This window comes from Akebia trifoliata, chromosome 13 (genome assembly GCF_017979445.1).
Source record: "Akebia trifoliata isolate Shusen 1 chromosome 13, ASM1797944v1, whole genome shotgun sequence".
Classification (NCBI taxonomy): Eukaryota; Viridiplantae; Streptophyta; class Magnoliopsida; order Ranunculales; family Lardizabalaceae; genus Akebia; species Akebia trifoliata.
The window spans coordinates 33,120,427-33,139,201 of record NC_141387.1 but is presented as its reverse complement, the minus strand read 5'-3'; the positions used below and the strand labels follow the sequence as shown (position 1 = coordinate 33,139,201).

Here is an 18,775-nt window from a genome sequence, read left to right as displayed (position 1 = left end):
ACTATTTGGGAACTTGCTATCTAAGTGTGTTGTCTAGATGTTGAGCTATTTGAGAACCTATTGTCTGAAATTTGCTAAATGAATTTAAAAATAATATTTCTCTAAAAATTAAGTAGATTATTGGCAAGAGCTAAAACTTAACATTTCTCAAAATTTTACTATCATTTCATTAGTGAAATTGTAGTTTTACATAATTTTTGTTTTTAAATGTAAGCTATATTTGTAAGATTTATTTTGAAAATACAAACTTAAGTGGTTATTGAAAAGGTTTTTCGCAATATTTGAAAAGGTTTTTTGCAATATTCGAAAAGCTTTTAATGGTTTACTTTGAAGCAAACAATATTTCCTATTGCTACAAAAACTAGCTAAACTAATACCTTCTTGAGAACATTCTCATAGTGTGCTGTGTTAAGTAAAGAGAGAGCCAACATAAAAAAGTCTGCTCCTCCATAACTCAGTGTCTCAATCTACTTAATTTTCTTGACATGTCAATTAAATAAGGATAGACATGACAATTGGTGACATTATGGGGGCAAATACCATACTTTTTAAAGCAAAATAAAAGATTAAAAAGAAAAACAATTCAAGCACAAACCAAAAATTGCATCCTAGAAGAATTCATGCAAGCTGCAACATTCAAAAGTCTCGAGTTAAATCTTAATATTTTTTGTTAAGACAGACTCTTAAGATTCATGTTGTTCATTGTTAGACCTCAAATTATGAATATCCTTATGTTGGGAAAATATGAAAAACCCTAGACCCAATCATGATGCCAGTTCTTCAAGGGTTTTCCTCTCACCTTGTTTTGTGTTGGGAAAGAGGACCAAACATGCTAACCACGTCAATGACAAGCTCGATGCACCAAACGTGTTGGCCATGTTGGACAAGCAGGTTAGGCATGTGGGGCCTCCTAGAATGGCTTCCCCCCACCCTCTAAGGTCTGAATTAGGTTAAATTTCAAGTGAACACCACATATTTCACGCCAAATAAAACAAAAAAAAAACCATATAAAGCTAACTCCAATTTGATTAAGTGAAACGATTAAAAAGTGCAGTTTTATTTACAAAATCTACCAGTAGAAGGGGGGTAAAAGATAAAAACAAAGAGAAAATGAATGTCATCAGCTATATATAATTCAACGTGAAAAATCACTTCAACTTAGGCAATGGAACAAGATTGCTTTTGTAAAGAAACCAATCCCCTCTCTATGATCTAGGACGTATTTCTAATTCCCCAGTCCTCAAATTGTATTTGAAAACATTCCCTTTCGTATCCCATTCACTCTCCTCGGAAAGATTCCCTTTCTCATCCCCTAGTCTCTCCCTCACCCAAAAACACAATACCTCTCCACCTGCAAAAAGTAATGTATCGTTCCACGCCGACGATGATTTAGGTTTAGCCCTTACAAAATGCAAGATTAGGTTTACCCCTCTTGACCATAAGTCAAGGTTGTTTTTTCTCGATGATTTAAGAACGAAATTTTGATTATTTTTTTTTCACCAAGTTTTGATTCATTATATAACCGTTCGAAAACTATTTAAAATAAGAGAAAAATTACTTAAAAGACCTTAGCGGAGGGACTTCTTTATAAATAGTCCACACGTTTTCAATTGTAACTTATCATGACATTTAGTGAACTTTTTCTTTCTAAATTGTCCATGGACCTCATCTCCCACATTTCTCACTATTGAATACCTTAATCATTTGAACTCATTGTTTTCATCCAAAAATTGAATTTTTTACATCTTAATCGAGTTTTGGAGACTCCATTCCACTAGAAAAGATTTAAGAAAGAAAAAGAAAACATTTTTAAGAGGTTTTCAAACATTTTGAAGATGTATATAAAAAATTAGGATTTTTTCACTTTTTTTTTCTTAGTTTTTTTATGAAAATTGATTAAGAATGGTTCTTTTGGGTTGAAATCATTTAAACAAGTCGCTACCTCGAGTTTTTAATCAATCTTTCCATGTATTTTAGTCAGAAAATTCAAAAATTAAAAATAGTTGGGTTTTACCAATGTCAAGTTGAAAGTCCCTTCGATTCGTGGGTGTGAATCCGTTTTTTTTTTTTTTTTTTTTTTTGAGTCGTCACCTAGTTTTACAATCTAGGAACTGAAACATGACTCTAACCGAATAAAAAGTATTGAATTACAAAAAAAATGGGTCTAGGGATCACATTACTGGATTAGAAGGTATTAGGCACTAATCCCGTCCAACGAACGTCAGTCTCTACTTTTCCCAAAAGTTTTATATTGTAAGAAAAAATAACTTAAAAATTAAAATAAAAAAATTACCTTCTTTACATGGGTGATTGTGACGGTTGATTCCCTCAAAACTGGCGAAGAGTGTTTCTTGTGTGAATCTTCTCGTTTTCATTTTCGTTGTTAGATATGCTTTCGATCTCCGAAATGAGATTTTCTTCTCCTAGATTTAAATATTTTCTAACTTTTCGGGGTGTTTTGAGAATTTCTGAGTGTTTTTTGGGTAAAAAAATAGGGTTGGATGTTATGTATGGACTTGAGGCTTCAAATTTAAGATTTTGGAAAGTCTTAGGAGAGTTTTTTACCTCTCTTTCCTAGGATTTTTCTTGACCTGCGAATTTAGGTAGTGGATACCCCTTCTTAAAGAACTTTTGAGAGATTAAGATTTGAGATTAGGTTTTCTTAGATAAAAGGTTAAAGTGTTTCAATTAGGGTTTAACTAGGTCTTATTTGAATTTTGAATTTTGAATTGTGAGTTACATAGAATGACGATTTTTAAGTTTTTGGAGAACCCCCCAATAAAGGGTTCTTTAATAAATATCATGTGAGTCCTACTTAAATAGATGGGGCACCACTTAAAATTTGACCTGTGGGCTTGATTAATTGATTTTATTTGTTCAAAATTTTTAACTTAATTTATTAAGATTTCACTTTACGTTAATTAATGTTTTAATTATTAGTTTTAGATTTTTGATTTTTAGGCTTTGAAAAATTATCGTTTTGCCTTCAAAGAGGACTTTTGCATTGAGAGGTTGTTTTTTAATATTTTGAAATCATTTTTTCATAAGGAATTCAATCAGAGTATCGGTTTGTGTCACTAATGGGTTTTTGACATGAAATGATAGTGAATCTTATGAGAGTGTTTTTATAATTTTATCGAATTTTGTGAAAATTGGCAAAATGATTTATTTGATCTTAATGTGTTATTTTATGTATTCAAAAGGATTTTCCTAAATGTAATATAGACTCTAGGGATGTTTTGATGCTAGGGGTATTTTGATAATTTGATTTTTTTTTTATGATTTTTCTCGTAAAGCTTCTTTTTGTCCCAAGAATGATGGTTTCTATGTTTTTGGTCATATTTTCTTAGCGTAGCGTGATTTCTAAAATTTACTTGTTTGAAATATCTTATCCGAATTTTAAAAACATATCTAGTAACAACAACAAAAATTAGAATATTCATCCATCATTGAGAATCGTCGCAATCGAGTTGACGAGTTGATTAATCAGGCGAGTGCGAAAATGGGGTGTTTACACAAGTACGAAAGACCATTTAGAAAGAAAAAGTTTACTTAATGTCCTACCAAGTAAACACACAAAACTTAGGGACTATTTAGAAAGAAACCCTTCTATGAGAGTCCTTTAAGTAATTTCCCCAAAAAAAATTTCAATGTTAAATCATCGAGAAAACACAATGTTACTAAGGATCAAGGGGTAAACCTAATCTTACATTTTGCAAGGAGGTAAACCTAATATCACCCATTTTATAAGGGGTTATTTCCAAAATGCCCTTTAAAAAGCTAACAATTTTCTTGCTCTTTTAAATTTTCATATCAAAAGAGAATATGGGCCATTGAATAGTTTGATTATGACCCCAATTTACCATCAGTTAACCCTAACTTTGATGATGTTGATGGTCAATTCTTTCTATTTTCAGTATTCGATAGTATATAACCATTGGACTTCTCATTAGAAGTCAAATTTGGTAAGCTTTTTTTTTGGAAATTTATTCTCACCCCCTATAAAATTAATGAAATTAGTAATACCCTCTTGAAATGCAAGATGAGGTCCGCCCCTTTGATTTTCATTGACTTGGTCAAACCATTATGAAAAACAAGTTTATGCTAATAGAGATAATAAAATGACTCAAATACCCTTATGTACGTGAATCTACGTCATGGTTTTTAAACTCATCCTAAACCGAGACCGAGATGTATCGCCCAAGTTAACTTGGTATCACGGCTGAACGAGACCAACTCATAAAGTTATTTGAGACGACCACGTATTGTGAGATAAGCGAGACATTTTAGACGAGATTTTCCAATATCTCGTCTGAGACAAATGAGACCTCACAACAATGAATAAATCGCGAGTTAAATGATATGTATCAGACAAGATTTTCAAAATCTCGTCCGAGTTAAACGAGACAAACGAGTTAAAAGTCCTCAACCCTATATTCTTTCACTCAAATCGATTTTTCTTCATTTTCTCAACCAAGTAAATAAAAAAAAATAAGACTTTATCTTCTTCATCTGATTCAAAATGAAATTGAAGAGGATTTACTTCATCTTCCTCTAAATCAAGTAAGTTTCATCTTCTTTCTTTGTGATATTTTGAAAAAATTCAAATGAATCGGTGTTTAGCATAAATTATTTGATGGTAGTGCTTTGATATTTTTTATGGTAAGTTTAGTGCACTTGTGCAATGAAAATTAAATATGCATAACAATGTAAATATTTAATTTATTTATTTTGATAGGTATATTATAATTTTTTATATTTTTTTGGCTTCATTTTTTAATAGGAATCATTTCAGAATTTTTTAGATTTTTTAAATGGTTAAAAACCATTGTCTCAATGTCGAACAAGGCAATTCAAGCGAGACGAGACGTATCGTTTGAGTCAACTCGGTATTGAGTTGAACGAGACGAGATGGGAAACCGAGTTTAAAAACCATGATCTACGATTATAAGGCTACCCTCTAAAACAAAGTTTTGTAACGACCCTCTTCGTTGTTTTCTATTTTGGATCTAAATTCTCGATCTACAGAACCTAAACCCAAAAAAAAAAAGAACCCTCTTCTGGTGAGTAAGAACCCTAACGAAATCTCATCTTCTTCAATCATTTTCGATCTTTTCGATTTTGTGAGTTAGAACCATGGTTTTTAAACTCGTCCGAGACCGAGATGTATCGCTTGAGTTAACTTGGTATCGGAGCCGAATGAGACCAACTCACAAAGTATTTTGTGATGATTGCATATCATGAGATAAAACAAGTCATCTCGGACGATATTTTCCAATATCTCTGGCGATACAAACGAGATATCACAGAAAATTATTAACTCACGAGTTAAACGGGACCCTCTATTCTTTCACCCCCAAATCGAATTTTTTTAATTTTATATTTTTTAATAGTAATCATTTTTGAATTTTTTTCAGATTTTTTAAATAGTTAAAAACCATTGTATCAATGTCGTCCAAGTCAACTCGAGCGAGACGAGACGTATCGTCCGAGTCAACTCGGTATCGGAGCTGAACGAGACGAGACACGATACCGAGTTTAAAAACCATGGTTAGAACCCTCTTCAATCATCCTCAATCAGTGGTGATAACCCCCGTCGTTCTCAACTCCCATCGTCCTCAATCATCGATGGATTCGAACTCAAATAAGTGCAATCCCATCGCAATTTCATCGCCTTCAACCCTCATTGATTTACAGACCTCCTCGTTTGACAAATGGTGAGAACGCTAATCGTTTTCAACCCTAATTCTCTTCGATTTGAACCCAACTTGCTATGTTTCCACCTCAATCACTGATTTAGAGCATTTCCACCTCAATCATTGATCTGGAGCATCGTTTCTCAGGTATAGGTAATTTTAGAACCCAATTCTTGCTTGACATTTTTAATTGATTTAGGTTAGGTTTAAAATAGGGAATTAAAATGGGTATTTTATTGATTTTTGTTAGCTCTAAAATAGGTTATCTTCCATTGATTTGGAGCATTTCCACCTCAATCACTGATCTGGATCATCTTTTCTCAGGTATAGGTAATTTTAGAACCCTAATCTTACTTCATATTTTTAGTTGATACATGTTAGGTTTAAGACAGGGCATTTACTGATTTATGTTAGGTTTAAAATATGGTATTTATTGAGTTTTATGTTTGGGAATGTTAATTAAAAGACTTCGTCATAATGATGAACCGAGCTTCACTCTATGATGTGAGTGAAGCCAAAATTTTCTAAGGCAATAAGGTCGGCTTGTCAGGGAACTCAGCTACATTCTATGGGGTGAGTGAAGCTAAAATTGTCTAAGTAAAAATGGTTGGTTCGACTGGGAACCGAGCTTCACTCTACAAGGTGAGTGAAGCAAAAAATCTATCTAAGGTGAAAGGGTCGGTTCAATATGGAACTGAGCTTCACTCTATGAGGTGAGTGAAGCTGAAGTTCTCTAAAGTAACAAGGTCGGTTCAATAGGGAACCGAGCATCACTCTATGAGGTGAGTGAAGCTAAAATTTTCTAAGGTAATAAGGTTGGTTTGATAAGGAACCGAAGGTCATTCTATGAGGTGAGTGAAGATAGAAGATAGAACTTTCTAAGGCCAAAGGGTCGGTTTGCCTTGGGACCGACCTTCATTTTATATAGTAAAATAAGTCAAAAATAATTTCTAAGTTATAGAGGTCGGTTTATCAAGGGAACCAAGCCTTATTTAGTAAGGTGGAACAAATTGCGAAGCCTCGGTAAGTAAAAAGGTCTGCTAGTCGTGGTAGTCGACCCGTACACAATAGGGTAAGGCCTTGACTTGTGTCTCACAGGACGGAGTCCCAAGAAAGGGGAAGGCAAAAAATAGTCTTAAGTGTTGGTGGTCGGAAACATTAGAAGTACAACTTAAATACAAGAACGGAAAACATTGCAAGTATAAGATAATGAGGGAAAAAGAAAGATACTTTTCATTAACAAAAAGGAAAATTACTAAGCCTAGACCTCCAAAGGGTCAACAGGCAAATCAATCCCTTGTCGGGAGGTTACATTGGAGGGGTTAAAAGGGGTCAAGTCAGCACTAGCAACGGTTGGACCAGACGCGGCATAGGGGTCCTTTGGGGATAGGACCAAGACAAGAGCCTTACTCACCCTGAGCTCCAGTGGGGTAGCTTCCAACTGAGTAGTGGGAGCACGCTCCTTGTTCAGAGCATCCTCCCATTCCTTAATGTTGGCATTAAGCTCCTGCTGGAGGCCAGCTTTCAACTTCTTCAACTCTTCCGCTTTCTCCACGTCCTTCTCCTTTTGCCTCTCTAGCCGACCCTTGTAGGGCAGGGTTGTTTGGGCCAACTGATCATTGCTGTTCTGTAGATACCCTTGGAGGATCTCGACCTGACCCTTGAGGTCAGCCGCCTCTTTCATCTTTGCCTCCAATGAGGAGCACGAGGAATGAGAGTTTCGGAAGGCATTCGATCACCCCCAAACCAGGGCAAAGATGTCATGCTGCACCTGCAAAGCATAATGATACCAAGTTAGAAAAGGACAAAAAGGAAAATACGGAAATGAAAAAGAGGACAGGTAAGGGAAGTACCTAGGCTAGGTGGTCGCAAAGGTCGTTGATGGACACAGGGTCCTCTAGAAGGTTGGAGACCTTATTTGAGGAGAGAAGGCACCCCTCAATGAGCTCCCTGGCTACCTTGGGGCCGGACAACACCAAAGTCCCCCAAGGGATCCTCACTAGAAGGACCTTCTCTTTCAGATGAGCCCCCTGAGCAAGAGGGCCCCTGGCCCTATGGGCCATATCAGAAGGGATCAGGGTAACGTCCTGATCCCTTAAAGTAAAGTTTCTCTTATGCTTTTTCCTCTACTGTTCAGAGCCGATTTGGGTGACCTGGTCAACCAGTTCACTGCTCCCAGATTGGGAGATAGTTCGGGAGGGGGCAAGGTTGGAAGAAGGATCGGCTGGGGGTAGGACAGTTAGAGGGGCGGGGGCAGGCTCAGGAAAGCCAACGAGATGCTTCCAAGTAGAAAGCTTCTTGGTAACAAGTTGAGAGCTCATCTTCCTTGGATTTGGTGTCAAAAGAAGACCTGAGGTTGATAGAAGAAGGGGTGGAAGAAAATATGGTAGTCTGGCGGGGTCGAGAGGGACTTTCCCTGAACTCTTTGTCCTTGGATTTGGTGTCAAAAGAAGACCTGAGGTTGGTTAGCTTCTGCCTGAACTCTTTGTCCTTGAGAGTGGACTCAAGGACGGGAGCCCTGGGTGGGTTCTTGTCTTCGATATCTGTAAAGGTCGATAGGAGATGATCAATTCAAGTTAAAAAGTCATAAGAAAGAACGGTTAGATTGTAAAAATAAAAAGGGAACTTACCCATCCAATTGATATAATAGTTCTTCAAGGCAGGACTGGACTGCCCCTCGGTGTACTCCCAAGAGCCTGAGAGTCTAACAAGGTAGAGAAACCACTCATTGTCAGTCTCAGGGAGTTGGAACAGTGTCTCCCAACCCTACCTTGTCAGCATGTAGTAGAACCTTGGCCTCTTGGGGGCATTGGCGAGTTTGTATTGTGCTTAGATGTCCACCAGACCAAGCTTCTTATTTGTGGGGAGTCGATAGTTCATCAACTCTACCAATGAGCTTTATGGTAGAAGTTGAGAACTTCCTGGTCAAAGGGGAGGGGGTATTTTGAGCCCAGCTCTGAACTGACCTCAGAGGACGACTGTGGTGTCCTTTTCCTTGGTCTCTTCAGGAACGGGTGCTTCACACCATTCCAAGGCTACGAACTTCAGAATGGAGAACATGGTTCGGAAGTTCTCCATTAAGGGCCTTGCAAGGGTATAAGGCTTTTTACTCATGTGTTTAGGGTTTTGAAAGGAGTTCAGCAAAAGAAAAAAAGCTAAATAAAGGGGAAAACAGAGGAAAAACGATAGGAACAAAAAATGGCAAACAGAGGCTAAAAAGAAAAAAAGGGAAAGGGAGAAGGGGTACCTGAGATAAAGAAGAGGCGAAGAAGTGGACGGAGCTTTGGCCGGAAAATCAAACAGAGAAGGAGCTGGAGTTCTTGAGAACAAAACAGAAAAGAGGAAAAAACAACACTTTGACAGGGAAATGTATAAAGTGAGAATGAGAGAGGGAGGAAGGGTATTTATAAGGGAAGCATCCTCAAGATGTGTGATCCATCTTATGGCCAAGATCACCTAGAACGATGGGCACATGATGGGCTGTCTCTGCCATCATTGCACCCCAAAAACAAGGAAACCAAATGCCACACGCCCCAAGTCAAGCCAATAGGGTAGTGTCACGTGGAAGAAATCGATCATTTAGGAGGTCAAACGAGGGCATTAAGTGGGTTCTTATAAATAAGCGATGGCTCAAGGTTGCAGACCAATCAGGGCAAGACAAGTGGAACAGCTATTTAATGTGCGCATTGGGAACGCGCAACCGACCTAACTCGTGTCGTTTCAATGATTGAAGGTCAGAAATTCCTAGCATAAGGGTACGGTAGAACAGGTACTTAGAAGGTTAGGATACTCCGACTTTTCGAGAAGGGGCATTGTGGAGGGATAATTTCTCCAACCTATGAGGCAACGACACGTGTCATCAGAGGTGACAACATGCAAGGGGGAGATCTTTCGATCCCCCCGTTCTTTGGTGTTGCTCGGATTATGCTCGGGAAAATAGTGATCTGTAAATGAAAAGGGCTCTGATCCCTAGGATTTCAGGATTAGAGTGATTGAATTAGATTTGATTCTTGGAAAAATGATCCCATATGATCTTTATCCCAAAATAGAAGGAGATAAGGTTGGAAACGTGCAAAATAACAATTCCCTCTCTATAAATAAAAGACCCCCACACTAAAGGTGCGCAATTTTCTAATATTAAAATTTTGCTGAATTTTATCTGGAATTGACTTAGGCATCGGAGGCTGTGTGGAATAGGGAGCATGGAACATGGGCGATCTCGAGGAGTTGCTTATCATCCAATTGGGAGGAGGAAGATCTCGAGGTGATCACAAAAATCATCTTTATAGGATTGATTTGAATTTGAGGTACATAAATCAATGGAAACCTACTTCCTGCAAAAGTTAGTCATTAATTTATAGGGATATCAACATTAATCGGAAATGAGGATTTTTTTCCTTTCTTTTAAGAAAGTAAGAAAGAGAAAGTGGAGCTAGAGTTTGTGATTGTGTAGTAATGTTGAACGCAACTGGCGATGAGAATTACTACAATTTTATTTTGCCAGTGGCGAAATCTTTCCTGTCGAGGAGAATTGATGGAAACATCAAATCTTAAAGAGTACTTACGACCTTTACGCTACTACTACTGTGATGTGAGCGGTTCAAATTGGTTTGATCTTTCCCAATCATCCTGGCCGGAACTTGTACGCAGCACTTGTACGGAGGTACATGCATAAAGGTTTTGAACCCTGTTCTTATCTGAATCTTAAGGATAGGACCCTACCAATCATTCGATTCCTCGGCTTAAGATTTTTGTTTTAAGGCTTTATTTTCATATTTTTTGGGCTTATTTTGATGTTTTATTGGCCCATGGTATTTAGGGGTAGTTTAGTAACTTTAGTTTGACTTTTATTTAGGTTTATTAGGGTTTGAAAATTAGGAGAGAGAAAGTTATGAAAATAAGGTTATTTATTTGGTATTTTAGTTTGACTAGGATTCTTGATTTATTTTCTTTATATAGGTTGTATTAGGGTTTTTTTTTTTTAATAATGATAACAAAGAATTTTGATGAATAAAGAATGGGTTTCTTTCATGGAGTAATGTATTATCCACAATTCTTTGTGTGATTCCAATAACCCTTGTTGTGATTCCAAGGTTCTATCTTTTCTATCATCTGCTCATCTGCTCATCTTTCCATTTTTTTTTTCATTCTTTTATTTTTTTTCTTGATTTTCTTTTCTTCTTGAAGTCTTGAATCTTGATTTCTTGAAACCCCCTTCTTGATTCTTGATTCTTGAAACCTACAAACCTCAATCCATAATCCTTTCTCCATTCTCTTTACCTTTAATCATTATCTTATAAACCTTATCCTAATCCCTAACCTTTCCCTAATCGTAATTTCAAAATATAAAAAATTGTCACCCTAATCCTTGCTCTAATCCTTACCCAAAATCCTAAACCAAAATTTCCTAAATTCTCCATGTTCTTTTCTCCCTTCACCGTCCTGCATCAGGTAGTAATTATAAATAAGAATGGAGTTGAGTCACATAATTGCAAGGAAACGGGAGAGCTAGCCCAGTGCCAACCTTGATTCTGAAAAGTCTTGGCCAAGACATAGATCGAGATCTAGATTGAAGCCCAGAGATGGGCCCTGCTGGGGTCGAGGCCAAGAACGAGACCGAAGGCGCAGATCCTTAGTAAGATCGGGATCCTGATAGAGATCTGTGACGAGCCATCCGGGCGACGGACGAACTGCATCAAATAAAGTCGGATTTGTCGGATAAAGACAGACTGACATGCTGGGGAAGGGGAAGCACTCCGGCACCTGTTCCTTAATTAAAAGACTAAAGTAGATTCGGAAAGGGGTCCCTGTTGAAAGCAATAAAGGGGGTGCCTTAGCGTGCCCTTTCTCTAAACCTAGGTAAAACAATTCGTTTCAAATGTCATTTGTTGGCGAAGAGGAAAGAAATCAGCTGGAGGTAGAAATCTTGCGTGTAATGTACTGCTTCCTTTACTAGAAGACTAGAACTTGAAATCATATTTACTATTGTTGGAATGTGGGGAAGTATTATCTAAGTTATTCCCATCCACTTTAATAATATGGGTGTGAAATTCCAAATATTTTTGTGAATGGTGAGGGTTGGTAGGGATAGATTTCTTTTCAAGGTAGAGTAGGATGGTTTTTTCAACTGAAACAGTGAAATGTAAAGTTCTGAGAAGTACTGCCAAATCATGTTTTCGTGTTGTTGAATCTCGTGATTTTTTTTTCTTAGACGAGTCTGTTCCATTTTAACAATGTATGTCTGAAAGTCCTAATTTTTTAGATAATGATAAGGGTTGGTAGGAATACGTTATCTTTTCAAGGTAGGGTAGGGTAGGGTGGCTTTTTCAATCGAGACAAAGTTCTTGAGGAGAAAATAGAGATTGGAGTTTACTTCTCTAATGAAACAAACCTGGAAATTGGTCCTTGAGGGGAGATGATTCACAAATGGTCTTCCCAAAAACTCACTTTGGAGCACCGCCCAATTTTAAAACCCACTTTGTCCCACAAGGTAGTAAGACGTTTTGAATGCCTTTCCGAACTCTACAACCACTTGGAGAACCAACCTCGACCCACTCCCAGCCCAAAGATCTTTCTCCAAATTTTGACATTAATAACTCTCCTCCAAAGGCGCTAGAGAATCGTGGTATCCTAACCTCCCCAACCACTTTCTCAATGGGGCACGATTCACCTATTTTAGATTATGAACGCCAAGGCCTTTAAGCTTCTTTGGAAGACTAAAACTTTCTACTTAACCAAATGGAGCTTCTTTTTTCCATCCTTATTGTGTCAAATGCAGTCTTTAAACAATGTGCTCAACTTCAGTTCCATAATCCTTAGAATTGAAAATCGGAAGAGAAAGTACACAGTGATGCTAGCCAGAGTGTTCTTAATTGGAGTCATTTTACCACCTTTCGAGAGACAATAAGATTTCCATGAGTTAAGGAAGAGAAATCTTAATGTTCCATTTCACTAGTCGTGTTGAAAGTTATTTGTTTGGGCAGGGCTTTCTGATCCCATAAGTTGGTCAATGGTCACAACAGTAGGAATCATGACTTCCAAGATCCAATTACCTTAGTTGTAATTTTCTTACCTATATATGATGTGTGTGCAGGAGATATTGTTGTGATGGATGACTTTGATGATTTAGACAATGTTTCAACAGAGCATCACATATCAAAAGAACCATGTCACATTTCAACACTCAATGGTACAAAATTCGTTGATGAAGTACTCAATGGTCCTAATGCTAATTGTTGCGAGAATTTTCGCATGGATAAGCAGCTCTTTTACAAGTTATGTGACATTTTACAAGCCAAAGGCCTGTTACGTCACACAAATAGAATTAAGATTGAGGAGCAGTTGGCTATATTCTTGTTCACAATTGGGCACAATCAACGTACACGAGCAGTTCAAGAGCGATTTCAGTATTCTGGTGAAACCATTAGTCGCCATTTCAACCATGTTTTGAATGCCACCATGGCACTTTCTTTAGATTATTTTCTGCCCCCAAGTTCAGATGCCCCCCAAGAAATCCTATATGATCCCAGATTCCACCCATATTTTAAGGTAATCTGGTAGTGATTTAACTTCGATTAGTATGTATCTATCTCTTCCATTTGTGGTTAAAGTAATTCTCACTTTATATTTCTTTTATCTTAGGATTGCATAGGAGTAGTAGATGGCACGCACATACCAGTAATGGTCGGTGTCGATGAGCAGGGCCCATTTCGTAATAGGAACGGATTTCTTTCACAAAATGTTATGGCAGCCTGCTCCTTTGATATGCAATTTCAATATGTTCTTGCCGGCTGGGAAGGCTCAGCAACAGATTCACGTGTACTGAGTGCAGCACTCACAAGGCGTAACAAACTTCATGTTCCTGAAGGTATGTATGTATGTATCTTGTACTACGCAGTAAGTAGTTCACTTCACAACCTGTCTAGTTCTACTAGGGGATTTCATTGCTAGCTCTGATTAATAATGTATGAGAGTTTCTTTGATGCAAAACAGGCAAATACTATCTCGTTGACAACGAGTATGCAAATATGCCAGGTTTCATTGCCCCCTATCATGATGTTCATTACCAGTTAAGTAGTGACTTTGATCATCAGCCTCCTCAAAATGCCAAAGAGCTATTTAACCTTAGACATTCAATGTTACGAAGTGCAATTGAGCGTACTTTCAAGGTCTGGAGATCGCGTTTCCCTATATTGATGTCAGCATCTCCCTACCCATTACAAACACAGGTAAAACTGGTTGTAGCAACATGTATTATACATAATTACATCCGGAAAGAGAATAGGAACAGGAACGACTGGTTTTTCAACATGTATGATGAACTACAAGTAGAACAGGTTGAAACAGAACAACCAGCTGCTGCTGCACTGGTGGAGACCCAACCAAAACCAATAGATATTCCTTTTCAAGTGATAGAGCTAGAGGGAGCTTCAGAACTACGAGATGCAATCGCAGCCAATATGTGGAATGATCATATACGTGGTTTATCAAGTGCTTAATTTTTGTCATTTTGCAAGATATGATTTTGATCTCTTTATTAACCTCCAAACCTCGGGCAGGATAAAATTTTTGGTGAAGTAGGAAAGATCAAGGGTTAAATATAGTTGACATTAGGGAGGGGGGTTGAGAATGGCTGAAGAACAAGATAATAAGATTTTGGAGAAAAGTAGAAAGATCATGTGTTTGCTACAAGATAATGAGGATGAAGATGAAGATGAGGGCATTCAGGTTATCGACATTAGAAACTTACTTTCATTTTCTATTCATGACCAATATGATGAAGGTGTATGCTTATGGTAGTGTAGAATCTGTTTGATGGCAATCGAAAATAATGCATATCATCCATCATCACTCTAAGAAGAACAAGGAAAGCTTGTACCCTCAATCTAAAATTTTAACAGAGGAAAGTCGATATTACACCTTCATAATATAATTTAATCTGTGTGATGCATGCTTTATTGAACATAACTTGGATTTATAAAATTCAAATTCGTGAGAATCACATCAAAGGTACATCCAAATTATTCCTGTTATGTATCTAATTCTTTATCTATTAAACCTAACATCTTTGATGATGTACTTGATCGATCATCAATTTGATGTTGATGACATTTCAGTAATTGATGGGGATGATGATAAGATACATCTGATCTATATTTTGATGTGGACAAATCGATCATCAATTTGATGTTGATGACATTTCAGTAATTGATGGGGATGATGATAAGATACATCTGATCTATATTTTGATGTGGACAAAGTCATCTTTGTTGCACAACATATCCATATCATACGTATGAAACTCGAACCAATGATGACAAACTTTACTACCAATCACATATTGTGATGCTGCATCCTTTTAGCGGAATGAGAATATTAATTTTTTTTGTAAAGAGCAGTGCTGAGCTTGTCAATTGGATTTGGGTGCAAAAAAATGTTTTATTATTATTTTATTTTAACAATCTCCGCTTTACCAACAAATGCCACTTTTACATCTTCCAAAGGAAGCAAAACTTATGACAAAAAACTATCAAAATTTGATTTACCAATCTCAAAGGCTAAGCTAATTTCTGATACGTGTTACAGTGTCTTGTATACTTAATCAATCCTCTATATGGCCGAGGGAAGTTGCTTGGACACTGTCCATTTGTGCAATATTGTGCCACAAACATTGTAAAACACGATCTCTGCTTCAATCTGATTTATTTGCACCGACATGAAGCCTTATCCATTGTTGAAGAAGTTCACTCCGATTCAACCCTTTAACATCTTCTCTCCATGCCTTTGAGCCTGTCTCCGCTTGTTAGAAACTGGATTGGACTGCATTTTGCAAAACCCACCATTAGTGAAAGAGATCTAATTTTCTCACTTATTTAGGAAGAAACCTGATCCATTGGAATTGGACTGACCAAACCTTAATTATTATATTTTACCTCTCAGGGTTGCTCATGTGTTCCAGAATATGATAATGCCCGTTCATGTGAAAACCAACAGCATTGGCCTGAGAATTCATTCATTAAGTTTTGATTAATTTTTATAGAGAACTTGATAGGTTATTTCCTTTCTAAAGAGTGGTGATTTTTAAGAATTGAATTACCTCGAGTATTGGAAGAAGTTGGTTTGCAAGCTCTTTGGTGTCACCATGATATCCTGTGTGTCTAATTGTGTGGCGACCTATTACAATCTTCCACTTCATGGTCGATTCCCTCAATGCAGATTCCACATCCTATTTAGTTTAGTATTAATTAATTAAAAAAATAACCATCAATCAAACCACCCGTTTTTATACTTCATTTGGTTGTGAATTGTTGTGGAAGACTATAGTAGTACCTTTAGAACATTCGCAATGTGTAATTCTTTCAGGGAATTAGGCCTCTCCAATCATAAGTATGTTCCTTGTCGGTGTTATACATATCTACAAATGGAGTAGAGTCTACGAAGAAAAACTCCACAATTTCTAAGACAATAGAGAAAAGAAAAACATAATTATTAAGATCCTCCATTGTCAGAAATCTATCAATAAAAAGCATCTTGACCATCTCATCCCCACGAATTATATGGGAAACTATAATGAAATTCCCTTTTATATGGCACTAACATGCTTCTGTGCTTCAATATTTATGTAAAATGAAATGTGCATAGCATGACGAAAAGTTTGTAAGGCCTACATATTGTTGGGGAAGTATTTTTCACCTGCGTTAACAACAAATGATCTCATGCAAAGCCATCTGCTATCTAGCTTCCTTCCTGAGGACAGGGTTCAATTGTGCTTCAACATCACCCCTGTAGTCATGGTTCCCCAAAACTAAAAAAAAAAAATAATAATAATAATTAATCATTGGAAAAATAAATAAATTCTTAAAAATAAAAATTGTCCCTTGAACTGGTTGACTTACCACTGTACCATTGGATTTTGCAAGCTCTTAGCGGTGTAAATTTTGGTAAATGAGTCCTCAAAAACTGGATCATTCACACACGTCAATTTATTGTCGTAGAAATTATCGCCAGTAGAGACTACAAAATTTATGTCTAGTTTCTCTCCAATTCTTCGCATGGAACATTTATTAAATAACAAAAGCACTACAAAACAAAATGATTTATACTTCTGGATCTCATTTAATCTCATCTTTTGATGTGGCAACGGCAGAGTAGTTTTGGAACAGGTCCTTATTTAATAAAGTTAAAATTAGGCCATTAGTCAATTGAGCCTGCTTTCCCGTCTGACCAAAATACGTGTCAGAAAACATAACAGTGTACCCTACTTTTTTTATCCTCCTGTATAAAGAGGGGTTAAAATTTAATCTCCCTATAAATCTAAAGAAATTTTTTTAATTTCATTATCTTCCTTTCCTAAGAGAAAAATACTAAACTGACTTCTTACGCCATTGTCTTGGACACTGCCTTGACGTGGTGTTGTGCACGTAAGTATAACCATTTTCCAACAAGGATGAAGACCGGATGGAGTTGCTCAACGGAAAGTGTTTTTCTTCCTTATCTATCATATAGGAATGGGATGACAATATAATATAAGTATAATACCTGAAGAGCAACTTGAGATTGGTTGTAGGTTCCTCTTCTTCCCCAATCTCCAATGACCAAAAAGCTAAGCGACCCATCGCCATTGGCAGGGTGTTCGAATCTCTGAAGCTTAGCAAAAGTAGAGACGAAACACAGGCCAATCAAGAGAAGATTCAGAACCATAGCCATAGCCATGGATTGTTATAGAAACCAGCCATGGCTCTGATATGAGTCAAGAGATCAGGAGATACAAAAAAAATTATTATTTTATCTTCCACAATGATGGATAACGTAGTCTTAGGCCCTCCTTTTAAAACAAAATAGGATAGAAATCAGTAGAAATGTTAAAATTAATCACACTAATTTTAAACTTTAAAGATGAAAGAGAGAGAGAGAGATGCTTGGAGCGCAACACACAAGTCCTCTCTAAGCCACTCGAATTCGGTTGGAATGATAATATGAAGGCTTAAACTAGAAATCAGACTTCAGAAGTTTCATCCAGCATCCCTCTATCGCTAGTTCAAAATTTCTAAATTTTGGTTCTGAACTCTAAAATCTGAATCAAAACAAACGGAAATAAAACTTCTAAAGTCTGAATTTTAAAAGTGGACCACCTCCATTCAGACTTCAAAAGTGTTACCAAACACAAACTTAATTATTTATCCTCTCTTTTTTATATATTCATTATTAGTGTTTGGATGAGATGGCAATTTGCTTACTTTGACCACAGTACATACAAGTCCGACTTTTAGGCTGCCAGCTCGCTTCAAAATTTTGTAGGAACCATCTTTTACAATATGACACATTGCTTTTCATATTTAATTCACATACATATTTTTTCATTAGTGTTGGGGATACCTCCTTAAATACGCCACAAGCCATGGGGTGAAAAGAGTTCCTTCAAAATTTTGAAGTGGGCTTTTCATATTTAATTTACATACATATTTTTTCAATAATATTTGGGATACCTCCTTGAATACGTCACACGACATAATGCAAAGAGGGTTCCTTCAAACTTTTGAAGCAGTTTGCCCACTTCAAAGTTTTTTTCCAGTAGAGTCTGATTTTGAAAAATGTAGCTTTTCATATTTAATTCACATACATACTTTTTCATTAATATTTGGGATACCTCCTTGAATACATCCGTACATAAAATGAATGAAATCCCAAGGTAATGCTCTGTTGGCAATATTAACAATTATTGAATATAGAGGGCAACTTCTAGCCTCAAGCCATTGGTTGAGGCCCTCCATCAACATGACAGTTGTGATTTTAGGGATTTCTAAGAGTAATGTATTTCTAAGAAAATGTGTATCCCTAGAAATGATCTTGAAGTGAAAATTATGGATCGAGTGATAAAGGCCCCATTCAAAGTCCAAGATGTCTCAGATTTGACCTGAAAATTATAATCAGTTGAAAATTTTCGCTAAGCATGAAAATGGTAATATATGTAGGGGATTTTTTTTAATCTCCTACTCCTCAATATCTGTGTTCCAATTGATTTTTGGATCCTCAAATTCTGTGCCATAATAAATAAAGACTCGGATTATCTTCTCTAGTGG

At 36.8% G+C, this 18,775-nt stretch overlaps 1 protein-coding gene and 1 pseudogene across 11 annotated transcripts; one reads left to right on the top strand and one right to left on the bottom strand.

Moving 5' to 3' along the window:
- The first annotated feature begins 5,571 nt into the window (after positions 1–5,571).
- Positions 5,572–14,628, top strand: LOC147388384 (nuclease). Of its 10 annotated transcripts, none has more exons than XM_086420515.1 (5): positions 5,572–5,843; positions 5,958–6,020; positions 12,790–13,244; positions 13,338–13,563; positions 13,689–14,628. In XM_086420515.1, the coding sequence occupies exons 3-5, from the start codon at positions 12,804–12,806 to the stop codon at positions 14,192–14,194; spliced, it is 1,173 nt and encodes a 390-aa protein (XP_086276641.1). In that variant the 5' UTR covers positions 5,572–5,843; positions 5,958–6,020; positions 12,790–12,803; the 3' UTR covers positions 14,195–14,628. The 10 variants fall into 10 exon arrangements, with proteins under 10 accessions (XP_086276641.1, XP_086276644.1, XP_086276642.1 ...); XM_086420518.1 differs by having other exon boundaries at positions 5,958–6,026; XM_086420516.1 differs by having other exon boundaries at positions 5,947–6,020.
- Positions 14,629–15,121: 493 nt separating this feature from the next.
- On the bottom strand, positions 15,122–17,523 carry LOC147388383 (purple acid phosphatase 17-like; annotated as a pseudogene). The gene is made up of 7 exons (XR_015171220.1): positions 17,235–17,523; positions 16,592–16,749; positions 16,389–16,500; positions 16,026–16,152; positions 15,793–15,921; positions 15,629–15,696; positions 15,122–15,515 (listed from the first exon to the last, which is right to left on the bottom strand). The product of XR_015171220.1 is annotated as a purple acid phosphatase 17-like (transcript).
- Positions 17,524–18,775: the final 1,252 nt, after the last annotated feature.

Bases quoted from the DNA above. Each gene is read 5' to 3' on its own strand.
- LOC147388384 (XM_086420523.1), top strand. From the start codon at position 12,804: ATGGATGACTTTGATGATTTAGACAATGTTTCAACAGAGCATCACATA. The intron at 13,245-13,337 runs GTAATCTGGTAG...CTTTTATCTTAG, and splicing joins GATTCCACCCATATTTTAAG to GATTGCATAGGAGTAGTAGA. The intron at 13,564-13,688 runs GTATGTATGTAT...GATGCAAAACAG, and splicing joins CAAACTTCATGTTCCTGAAG to GCAAATACTATCTCGTTGAC.